The 12,496-nt window shown below is 46.7% G+C and overlaps 1 protein-coding gene across 3 annotated transcripts in view; it reads right to left on the bottom strand.

Annotated features, from left to right (window-relative positions):
• The window catches only part of NTN4 (netrin 4), a 48,915-nt gene that overhangs the window by 24,275 nt on the left and 12,144 nt on the right, over positions 1–12,496 (bottom strand). For all 3 annotated transcript variants that reach the window (XM_065635478.1, XM_065635460.1, XM_065635469.1), the window contains exon 3: positions 2,767–3,054. In XM_065635478.1, the coding sequence (XP_065491550.1) occupies positions 2,767–3,054 (288 nt within the window). The remainder of the gene's footprint in view (positions 1–2,766; positions 3,055–12,496) is intronic.

The raw sequence follows: 12,496 nt of genomic DNA, 5'->3' as shown, positions 1-12,496 counted from the left end.
ATCAGTTGATAATGGATCTCATCTCATAGGGGTGAAAGCATGAAGCCTCAGGAATGGCATAGCCTCTAAGACTGATAACTCAGGCCATCCATGAAAACCACTCTGTTTGCATCCTGCACCCTGCCCACCCCAAGCATGTCCTGGGTCTGTATTATCCAAAACTGTCAGCTTCTAGCACACGATGGCCCATCCCTCGAGAAAAAATACATCTGATGGGGGAAATCCTGTGACAGTGAGTTGGGCCGATGTCCTGAGCTGAGTGGAGCATCCTGGCCCCCCAGGTCAGGTCCCTGCACCAAAACTGCCCAAGCAGGAGCCACCAGGATCCTTGCATCCCCACATGGCTTAGTCAGATCCTCTCTGGATGAGCCAGCTGAAATGCTTCTGGTCACTTTGCAAGATCTGCCCAAGACCTGGCACTGCACCCAGTGCTACCACGACACCCCGGCTTACTGCCCAGAGCAGCCCAAGAGAAAAACAAACACATCACGTCCAGTTTTGCTGGCCAAGGAGGGACTGAAACCAAGCCTGCAGTTAGGATTTTGCCTGTGGGCTGAGACCAAGTAGGGAGTTAAGAAAACTTGCATATACTTTTTTTGGATTTTTTTTTTAAAAGGATCTTAAACTTGCTTAAATGTTGATGTTAACTCTAACTTAGGGGATATTCTTCAGGAGTGCTCTGGTCTAAACAAGTATTAAAACCAGAGGTAGATTTTATAATCAGATTATGAAATGGTAATGTGCTTCCTGGCTTTTGCTGTCCTCAGTATTACAGTGAAGGTTCTGCTAAAACCCCATGTAGATCACTACATAAAGGCAAGACTGAAGTCCCCATCTCACCCTTGAATGACTGACCGTAATTTTTCAGAATTTTCTTTTATGCAACCTTTTCAGGTGAAATGTACAAAAATGTTTCCTCTCAGAAATCCTACTCTCTTTTCAGAAGTTTCTCTGACTTCTCCCAGCTAATCAGCCACAGACCTCGCAATCTTCTGTCCCTTTTCTGCTCCTTCACGTGTCTTGCTATCATCTTGGAAATAATTCTTTCTTCCCATCCTGAAGCAACGCACTGGCAAACCCCAGCACAGTATGCACAAATGGGGTGCTACCACAGTCCCAGATGACAGCAGCCTTGCACCAGGCAGGAGCCTGGCATGGACTGGGCTCAGCCCCAGCTGCCCTGGTCCTGTGGTGGAAAAAATGGTATTAGGAGAGGAAATATCTTACTATTCCCCGACCCTCCCTGCAAACCATGAGGCTACGTCACTCCTACGCCAGCACATCCCTTATGGGATATGTGGAACAAGCCGTAAGGCACAGTGAAATGAGTCAGCCTCACTGCAGAAATGTCACCTTTGTGACTTCTGCCACATACATATTTATAACTGAAGATGAATTTCCAGTCCCCTTGAGGCCGGCGCCGGGGCTTGTTGCTATTTCTTGCTTTGGTTTTCAGTGCGATTTTGGCACTTGATTCCTTCCCACAGCATCACCTGCTACCTGCACACTATGGTTTCCATAGGCTATAGTTGTACTGGAAGTGTATTTGGCTGCAAGCTCTGCTTTGACTCTCAGCGGTATGCCGGTGCACGCTCCTGTGCAATTGTATCCCACTGAAATAATCCCGAGCTAACAGCTCCTTTCAAAGACTTTCGCTCAGGGAACATCTGTGGAAAACAGAGCAGCGCTACTTGAAACAGCCTTATCAATCATAGCACTGCACTCTTTCAGATGGGTATATTTTCAAGACGTTGCAAGACTGGCTCTATGAGAAGGGAAACATGCTGTCTGCTCTATGTCAGAGACAATAATTTAAGTGAGAGTTTCCCGAAGAGCTGGACAGATGCCAGACCTCCTTACCTCGAGTAACCGCCTTAAGTTTTTACAATGTCTCCCTTTCTAACAGTATTCAGTGCAATATTTCTAGCTGCCTTGGATTTCCCTACTGCTCCTCTGCCAGCAAAGCCAGGACTTTCTGAGACAGGAAGAAAAGACAAGGTGTGTTGGAGGCAGCAAGAGCAAGGGCTGCCACCCAGGCTGGCAGGGCACAGGCAAGTCACAGCTGTCCAGCTCACTGGCTGCTGCCGTGTCCATCACCTCCCCAAAGGGTCAGCGGCTCTCACTTCTTTGGGATGTAGGAGGTCTGGATTTTGGGTGTGGGTCAGTCTCAAGGGATTTGAGCTCAGAGCTCTTGTGATGGGAGCTCCCTTGAAACTGGAGCACAAGTTTTTGGAAAGTGCAATGGAAAGCCTGGGAATGAGAGGCAAACCCCAGCTCTCCTGCCTTTCAGCTGAGGAGCCCACCCAGTATCTGAGGATCCTCCAGAAGAAACAGCAGTCGCAAGATCCCTAGTACCTTCGGAGAAGCTCTCCTTCCTCTCTCTCATCAAAATGTCCTGCATTTATTATCTTTTAGATATTGTGTTATTAAGAATTAGCATTTGGGGAAAGAAAGGAGTTATCAGCTTTATTTTTTTTAAGTATCCAGCTAAAATATAAAAATTACTGTGGAGTACCCTTGAAGGATGAGAGACCTGGCAGACCCTACACTGAAACATGAGGGAAGCCCAGTGCCTCAGCCCAGCGCCTCAGCCCAGCATGGAGACCAAGACCTTTCTAAAGACTGCTTTTGCTCACTGTGCTTGGAATTCAGGGCATCACATGTCAAATACCATATACTTGGACCTATACTGTACCCTATACCGTTCCCTATAATTTTTAAAACTTCTCTCCTGCAATGCAGATGTTTTTGAGTGTGGGTACATACCACGTGGAAGACACCGGCCGCCTTGAGGGGCTTGAATCCGGCGACGGGGACGCAGTGGTCAGCGTGGCCGTTGCAGAAGCAGCTGCCCTTCACGATGAAGTCGTAGACGGCGTAGTGCAGGGGCAGCGGAGGGTTTGGGGACTGGGGACCCGGGCCCGCCAGGAGGCAGGGGCAGCCCTGCCGCTCCAGCAGCCTCACCCGCAGGTTAGTTATCTTCAGCTGTGCCTGGGCTTCTGCGCTGTACGGGTCCTCTGCAGCGTAAGGTGGTGACAGGGCTCGGTAGATCACCTGGGCAGAGAAATGCCAGCAAGGGAAGCAGAAAGGAGGATGTCAGCCAGCCCCGCGGTGGGCCAGGCGGTGGGATAGCGATGGGAGCATCCCTTGGGAACACACATCGGGCTCCCTTGATGCTCCTCCCCCTCCGCAAGTGGTGAGAGCAGCAAATCCACCTCTACCCTGGTGTGTGTGAAGTGACCCCCTGTGATCCCCTATGCCCCTTTCCACATGAAGTCTGGACCCTCTAGGTGTCAAACAACATTTTGCCATTAATTTAAAGCAGAGGTGGGTGCCACTGGTGCGCAGTGTGGCCCAGCGCAGGGACCAGCAGTCCCGCAGGCAATGCTCAGGTAGGGGACTCTTCATTAACCTTCCCTCCCCCAGAATGGGTGTATTTTTTAACAAATAAAGCTCAGATTTCCAAATATTTGGCTCCTATCAGTCCCAGGCTGCTTCCTAGTGGAAAAGTGATTAGGAGCGGCAATTAGTGACAGCAAGCTGATAGCTGAGAAAACTGAGATAAGAAAGAAAGAAAAGTGGGGGGCTTCTGAAGTTTAAACAAATACTTATCAGTCAGTCTTGATTTTAACTTCAGCCTGATTGAATAGGTAAATATTGGCTCAAGTTGAAAATTGAGAGCACTAGATAAAAATAACCAATTTTCTTGAAGAGGTTTATTTCAAACTTGTTGGTCTAGCTGCCTACAGTGTGACATCAGAAACAGCATATAATTCATATAACTGCCATTCTTATAAAATGATGTATTTACAACACATGTATTAGCTACTCATACATTGAATTTACAATGACACTTTCTAAATAATCAAATAGCTCTTCACTGAGTAGCCGCCGAAGGCTGAATGAAATACGAAATTTGTACGCAACATTCAATCAGTCGCTTGACCAGTGTTTGAGGGTGTGATGCAGTCTAATGGTTTGATGTACTGTTCCTGGCAGTGGCTTAAAATGTCCTCAAACCACCTCACTGTCCCACTGACAACCTACACCACCCAAAACACCGGCCAGCCTCCTATGGGCAGCAAGGAGGTGTGTGGCAGCAAAGGGCGACTATTGTTTCTTATCACAGAATCATAGAATCATCTTGGTTGGAAGAGACCCTCAAGGTCATCAAGTCCAACCATTAACCTAACACTGGCACTAAACCATGTCTCTAAGAACCTCATCTATGTGTTTTTTAAACACCTTCAAGGATGGCAACTCAATCACTTCCATGGGCAGACAACATTGGATATGTCCAATGCCTGATGACCCCTTCCATAAAGAAATTTCTTCCTAATATCCAATCTAAACCTCCCCGGCACAACTTGAGCCTGTTTCCTCTCATCCTATCACTTGCTACTAGGGAGAAGAGACCAACACCCTCCATGCTACAACCTCCTTTCAGGTAGTCGTAGACAGCAACAAGGTCTCCCCTCAGCCTCCTTTTCTCCAGGCTGAACAGCCCCAGTTCCCTCAGCTGCTCCTCATCAGACTTGTGCTCCAGGCTCCTCACCAGCTTCGTTGCCCTTCTCTGAACTCTCTCCAGCACCTCAATGTCTTTCCTGTAGTGAGGGGCTGAAAACAGTATTCAAGGTTGGGCCTCACCTGCATCAAGTACAGTGATCAAGATCACTTCTCTAGTCCTGCTGACCACACTATTCCTGATACAAGCCAGGATGCTGTTGGCCTTTTTGGCCACCTGGGCACACTGCTGGCTCATGTTCAGCCGACTGTTGATCAACACCCCCGGGTTCTTTTCTGCCAGGCAGTTTCCAGCCACTCTTCCCCGAGCCTGTAGCGCTGCCTGGAGTTGTTGTGACCCAAGTGCAGGACCTGGCACTTGGCCTTGTTAAACCTCATACAATTGGCCTCAGCCCATCGATCCAGACGGTCCAGATCCCTCTGTAGAGCCTTCCTACTCTCGGGCAGACCAACACTCCCACCCAACTTGGTGTCATCTGCAAACTTCCTGAGGATGCACTTGATCCCTTCATCCAGATCATTGATAAAGAGATTAACCAGAACTGGCCAGGAGCTTCTGCGGGGTGCCCAGCTGTGGGGTGCCTGATGCCACTTACAGTCATCACAGCCTCCTCTCCCTAAATCCACTACTCCCAAAGGATGCAGCTGATACATTTCGGCTAGTGAAGGCTTCTTTTCTATTTCACCAGGATTAATGTATCCTGGAAATAATGCCCCCGTTGCTGCCAGCTCGCCTGCCTGTGGGCTTTGCCTGCCGGCTGCCTGGCTTTTCTCCAGGACTGCCAGGATCCAGTTGGAGGAAGCTTCGTTCTGGCCTGGAAGGAGATTTAGAACTCATTTTGGAGCTGAATAGTGGCAGTGTGCTTTTGCACATCCCCTCAACCTGCCAAGTGCGGTTGCTCCCAGCACACTGGTGACTGCAGGGCTTGGGCGTGCTGGTGCCCAGAGACACTGTACACTGGCAAGCACGTCAGGGATGCAGCCCCACACTGCCATCCTGCAGATGCTCCCTCTCAAAGGTATTTCAGCATCTTCTGCCAGAAAGACATCGATATGGGAGAAGGTTAACCAGGAGAGGTGGTAAGAGGGCAAGGCTGGTGACCTGTACACCCCTTGTGTGGCAGCGTGGAGTCTGATGAGGGATATTAATAAATAGTAACACATTTCAAAAGGGTGGGTTATTTTCTCCGCTCTTTTAGGAATATACAGTCTTTTCTGCTTTCCCAAAAAAAAAAAAAAAAAAAATCAAGGAGATACGAACGGAAACCCAGTGAACCAAATTATCAGGCCCTGCACCTCTTCCCAAGGCGTGTTATTTACCCAAATTTAAATCAATGTCATTCTGATCACATTTATTCATTACTGGCTTTGTGAACACAAGATGCTTTCAGATACGGAAAGAGAATGTCTTGGAAAACATCCAAGCTGGAGACATTGATTTTCTTTTAGTGGAGATGATGGAAAATGTCAGGCTGAGAATACTTCATAAAAACTAGCGGTTTGGGTGACTTGCAATTACATAAATTGCTTCTCAGATAATTCTTTGTTTGTCCTGATTTGGATGAGAGTGGTGAAGGAAATACATAACTGAGAAGAAGTTATGCTAGATGCAGCTGTAGAATCCTCTCATCATTTTCAGTTTTTCTTGTTTATCTATCCCCATTTAATGCACGTGACAATCGCAGCAAGGAAATCAATAATGCTGAGTGCCTTTGTGCCAAGAGAGTTAAATCTTGTCTGTGTGGAATTCAGGGGGAGTTATGCTGCTGATTTCAATGGAGTCTGTATTCCCTCTCAGGCCTTAAAACACTACAAACATTTCTTTTTATGGCTACTTGAAAACAGTGATGCTAAACATGAACCCTATCTGTAATTCCCAGGGGCTGTGGGCTCTCAGCTGCTCCCCCGCAGCTGCCCCGTATTGCTCAGGCTGTGCCCAGCAGCCCTGGCCCCGGTTTCGGAGCCACCCTGCACCCCACAGCAGTGCAATGGAACAGGGTGAGCCTGGTCTCAGTGCTGCCAAGAAAGTAAACATCCTCATCCCTCCGTCCCAAATGCTAGTAGCTTTGCTTTAATAAAACACAAACCAGTCATTATAACACGTAGGACGTCATACCAATAGCAATTCTTTGCTCTGCCCCAGCAGAGTGAGCTGGAGCCCCTAGAGGCTGTACAATAAGGTCAAGGATGTGTTTCCCAGCAGAATTTGCCTGTTCAGTCGTTAATGTTGCTCATTCATCCCAGCCTGTCCTGGGAGCCAGGGCCACACTGTCCTCATACGGCTGTTATGGGTCTGCCCAGCACCACACACACGGGCAGGTAACAGCTTTCCTGCTTTTACCTTTCCTTGGACTTTTCTATGCAATTGTCTCGCTGATAGGATGAGCCCTGGTCTGCAGCATCCCATCTATGAATGAACCATGGTTTGCACAGCAAATCTGACTGGGTTTTCACACCTACAGTTCTGCCGGCAGCCCCTGGCTGCTGCGGTCAGACGACTCCTCAACCAAAATATTCTTTAATTTTAATGGCACAGAAGAAACATGGGCAGGATTTGAGAAGCACATACTGCTAACATGCATGTGTATCTGATGATGGGGTTTTGCGAGCCCATCATCTCCCTGGTGCCACCGGGCAGGATTTCCCTCTGATAGACTCTGTCGGGCCAGTGCTCCCCAGCCACCCAGCTCCCCAAAGCCCTCCAGGTTTATCTTGCTAAAACCACACAGAAAACACAGGCGCCTGGCTCAACCCACAGGGACAGAAACTCTCCCCAGCGGCTCCGCCACTGTGGTCGTGGTCTTGGCACATGTCATGTCAGCTTTTTAGCTGTTCAGGCAGCCCCTCTGCCGGACACGATGCGGGGACAGCAGTTCCCTCTCTCCCCCCAGAGAAGTTGCTGACTGCAGAGCCATCAAGTCCATTACACTTCCTATCCCAAAAGCACTGGGAGAAGTCATGTCTGAGGGTCCTGTCAAAGAAAGCTGTGTTGTGATTACACAAGGGAGATAAATAGCTCAACGAGGTACAGGAGAACATCCTTTCTGACAGCTGACGCCACTCTTGTTTTCACAGAGCAAGGCCTCTGCCAGGAGAAAGCTCCGCAACACCCAGGGGATTTCACCCAGCCCCTTGGTAAAGGAGCAACAGCAGCAAAATCTGACCATTTCATCAGCAGCGAGCCTCACCAGAAAGCACCCCACGGTGACCAGACCTCTGACTTTCCCACTCAAGTCTGTCTGCATGCCGGTGTCTTACCAACCATATGACAAAGCCCAGCATTACAAAGCTGAGTAGACAATGTGACTTCACCCAGTAGTCAGCGCCATGTATGATAGTAAATGGTGGTAGGCCTGGATCTTTACATCAGCAGCTCTATAGTGCATGCACTAATCCAAATTTTCTATTTTGTAGAACAAGTAGTAAGTAATAAATTGAAAACCCACAGCACTTCTATGCTAGACATGCCATAATATATCCTATCAGAAAGATATTTTAATCCCCAGTGTTGCTAGCTTGCAATAAATCTTATGATATTTAGGATTGTTGATAGCTCATGATAAATCTTATGAGATTTGGGGTTGTTGCTAGCTCACTATAAATCCTACAGTATTTGGGGTTCTTCTTAAACACAATCCCAGGAACTAAATCTTTATCTCAGCTTCCATTTAATACTAAGTATCTAGCAATTTCTCATATCTGGAGTGCAAATGACACAAACCAGGAGGTAAATAAAAAGAAACTGTCTTTAAAACAAAATATCAGTATTTGGGGTATTGCTGCTTCCACATCCCATGGAATTATGCTGTTGGATAAGTGATTTAGAACTTGCATGAGGATTTTTTGGTGGGGGAGAAGTCTTTCTACACAGTCAAATAGGAACCGTGGACTGCAATCCCTGAGTGAGGAAAGCCACTGCTAGGCCTTGAGAGGGTTGGGTTCCCTGACCCTCCCAGTGGGATGCTCGGCGGTGGCAGGAGGGACCCCACTCCACTCCCAGGGGAGCAGAAGCAGAGAAGCTGCCCCACAGCACCTCACACATGCCATGGAATAAAAATATTCTGTTCTTCAGCCAGGCCGCTCCAGCTGTCTGCAATTTGGGCATACAATTACACAGACACCCTCTAATAAATTTCCACAGTGTTTCAATTTCCTTGTGGGCTGTCATGAGCAACTCTTGCTGTGTTGATTACTTTATTTTGTCTTACTGATGCAAGAAGCCTTAGCTATTTGCCATTCCACAGATGCAATAAGGTAGCCCTGTATATAAATAAAATGGCAGCCATGAACGTGGTGCACTCAAGTAACCACTTGCACCAGAATGACCTTGATTTATAAATACATAAAAGTCCCTTTGCAAGAAGTACCCTAGTATGTTTACACTTGAAAGGCAATGAAAGGACATCTTTATATATATCCACAGTGGGAAGGAAAATGCTAATGAATGATGCTGAGAGCAACAAAATTGGCTCTGAAGTCAAAGTTGCCTGAGGAAGTCAACAAAACCAATGAAAGATTTGCCGCCAGCAAATCCTTCTCGATGAGTCACAGGCACATCTCAGACCACTGGAGCCTTCACCTGCTGCAGCTGCACGGGCCCGGACCTTTGCCAAGTTACAAGTGTCCACAGAGATAAAATGGGGCCCTTTGGGTTGCAAATGCCCACGACATTGAAGAGATACACGTGATCAACAAGAAGCTTCTTCCTCACAGACCTTCAGAAACAGGCACAGTCGTAGAGGCCATGGGCAAGGGACCTGCAGCCCCCAGGCATGTGCCCCTTCCCCAGGTCTGGGTACCTGACTGGAGGCACAACCCTACAACCAGGAGACCAGCCTCAGCCAGAGCTGCTCCCCGCAAGCCTGGAAAGCATCAAGAGATGGTTCACAAAATGACAAGACCAGTAAACTACAGACAGAGGGAATAAATGGATGACAGACTCAAGAAGCGTATATGCATGGGAACAAGCCAGGTAATGGGAATACAGCAGAAATAAAAGCAATAAACAAATATTTAAAACACAACCACATTTTCATTCGGGTGTAAATGAAAACCAAGGTGGTAACACTGCACAAAGTGGTCCGTGGTTCCTTTCCAACAAGATCTTCAGATAAAAGACATTGATGGACTGTACCCTGCGTCATCCAACCTGGATGCATAAGAATGTATCTATAAATAAGCACTCTATAATAATAACCTGTCCATATTAGTGATCCACCTATTCGGCTCATGTGCATTTGATAAATTCAGTATGGCTTTATTTGATTTTTTTAAAAATTTTATTCCTTTCAACATGTTTTTCAGGAAAATGGGGAAAAAACCCAATAAGAATGAAGAGAACATAAGGTTTGTTGTCTTGTCCACATGGAGAGACAGCAAAGGCAAAGGGATGTGCACTACCATACAAAGGGGCATGTGATGTCTAGGTAAGTGTTTAAAGGAAAAGTTAAGGTTTTCATGAGGAGTCTCCAGTGTCTCTTGGCATGCAGGCACTAAATACATGTGGCTAATTGGCCTGTACTATGGGGCCCTGTTGAATCTTGATGTCACAGGAAGCTATCTGGTTCATTTAGTGAGGCAGATATACCTTAAAGGCATCAAGCTCCTAAAAGTTTCATGAAAACAATCTTGTTCCTTCAGAAACCCAAGCCTGGTGGGCTCCTTCCCCTGTGAAGAAGCCACAGTGCTGGTACCCTCTATTGGCAAAACAGACTTATCTGAGGTATTACCACAAGCAAAAGAGCTTTTAAGAGAGAAAACCATGTGTATCTCTGTGCTATGTCCATTGCAATGATCCTACGCTAAAAAAAGCCTTTCTGGTAGATGCTGTAAATTATTCACATGGTGTGGGAAGATCATCAGCCTGAACTGGGCAAGTATCACCCACTGGCTCTTCTAATATAATTTTTTTTTTGCCTGTCAGATGAAGTGGACTGCAGGGAAGAAGAGCCTCTCTTTTTTTGTCACAGAGAGGTCTGACAATCCCCTGCATGTGCATGTTCACACTTCAGCGTCACCCAGGAGAGATGATACAACATGAGAAATTGGGAAACCTGCCTCGTCACTGCAGAGAGGTGACCGTCAGAGACACTAAGGTCAAACTGAGCAGTGGAGCCTGTCTTCTGTGCAACAGCGTGAAGCACTCTGTCCATGTCCCCAAGTGATGGTGACAGAAACTCACTGTGTACCACCAGTGGTAGTTCCTGAGCGCCTTGAGGTGCTGGAGAAATGGCACTCCATTTTGGCCCATGCCTACAGCCCTACTACAGCACATAAACCAAGGCAAATAATCCCTTGTCTCACCATCCAAAAGTTAGGCAATCTTATAAAGAATTCAGGAGGAAAATCCAACTATTTCAAATAACTGGCCCTTGCAGAGATCTTGGAAAGTTATTTTATACCGAGGCAACATTTATCTTTTGGGAAAGTCAAGGCATTCTTCTGCCATTCTCAAAAGCAAGAAGCTGTATGGGATGAACTCCTACTCACTCACAGCAGCCAGCTTGTGAGGGGCTGGGAAAGGCATGAGGACAGCTAGGCAAGAGCTCTGGGATTTTTTCAGGATCCTCGACTACTCTGGCAATAATCAATCAGATGAGAGTCATCTTCTCAGCTTCCCTTCAACATCCCACCACACAATTTCATTAGATGAAAATGAAACACTGCTAGGTCATGCCTGTCTTCATGGACACAATGACCACAGAAGTAATATTCTTACCAGACAAATCTCTCTCCAGCTCAAAACAGCTCAAAATGTTTGGATTTCTTCACCTCCAGTTAACAATGCTTCTCCAAGAATCGACAGTTTATTCCACAATGGCTTTATTTTGCCTAATCACTACATTCACTCATCAAACAGATAGAAACACTCAGCTTCTTGGCTCACAAAATCTTCCAGATGCATGATATAATCAGCTATGCACTATCAAGGAAAATAATTTTTTCTCATCTTCAGAATCCCTGTTTCCAAGGCTGCACTATGCCTCATAGGAAAATAAACCAGCACATTTCAGCTGATGATACGAAGAAGCCCTTTGACCGATCAGCAAGAAAGATGGTATTTAAATACTCTTCCCTCCAGCAATTCCCCTCCTTTCCCCATCCCCACAAAGATTTATGTTCTCAGCTTTGGCCTGCCGGCAGTACCTGTTGTATGTGTAGAAGACCAAGAAAACCTGGAACTACCTCCAAAGAGCCAGAGAGAGAACTGGACTTGCTTGTTTGTAGGCAGGGCTGTAAGGAAAGCTGGCTCGCTCCCCAGAGCTGCAGAATAACCCCTTTAACAGCTTCTGAGCATGACGCACCACTGCAAAAGCCTGCAAGGCAGAAGGTTAGCGTGTCGGCAAGAATGCCTGTGACAGTACTAGGGCTCAAGGGGATTTCTTTCAGCCTAAGAGGAACCCAATTTCATGAATATTTTTCAATTGCCCTTGTCTTCAATGAAAAGGCTTTGCGCCTAGAGAGCTGGTGGCTTAAACCATCTAGTTACCATAGGCTACACTTAATTTTGGGAAAAAGAACACCTGTCTGAATTATATGTAAATACACCTAGTCAAAAGGGCCATGAAAAACAGCACTGCCCTTTCAACTCATGGCTACAAATTTTGACCACAGCAGTGAGGGATGCTGTGCAGAGACTGGTGATAGAGAACCATGGTGTATGTGTCTAGTAAGTTTGGTTTTGGGCATTAACTTCTTTTCTTCCTGGAAATGTTGCCCAGGGAGAAATTGAGGACTTCACCATTTGCATGGGATTTTGAATGTTGGTGGACTAGTTATCTCATGCTGACACCCATTGTGGATGGCAATTAATCTCAGATTAAGTCCCCATGAGATTTTGATCCAAAACTTCTGAGATGTGTCAATTCACTGCTTTAGGTTACACACTTCCCATGTAACCAGTTGTAGCCAGAAATTCCAAAGAGAAACATGGCAGCTTCACTTTCCAGACAGAAAACTGGGAGCTGAATAA

This window comes from Caloenas nicobarica, chromosome 1 (genome assembly GCF_036013445.1).
Source record: "Caloenas nicobarica isolate bCalNic1 chromosome 1, bCalNic1.hap1, whole genome shotgun sequence".
NCBI classification, from domain to species: domain Eukaryota; kingdom Metazoa; phylum Chordata; class Aves; order Columbiformes; family Columbidae; genus Caloenas; species Caloenas nicobarica.
Note: the sequence above shows the minus strand (reverse complement) of the source record. Positions and strands in the feature narration are given on the sequence as shown.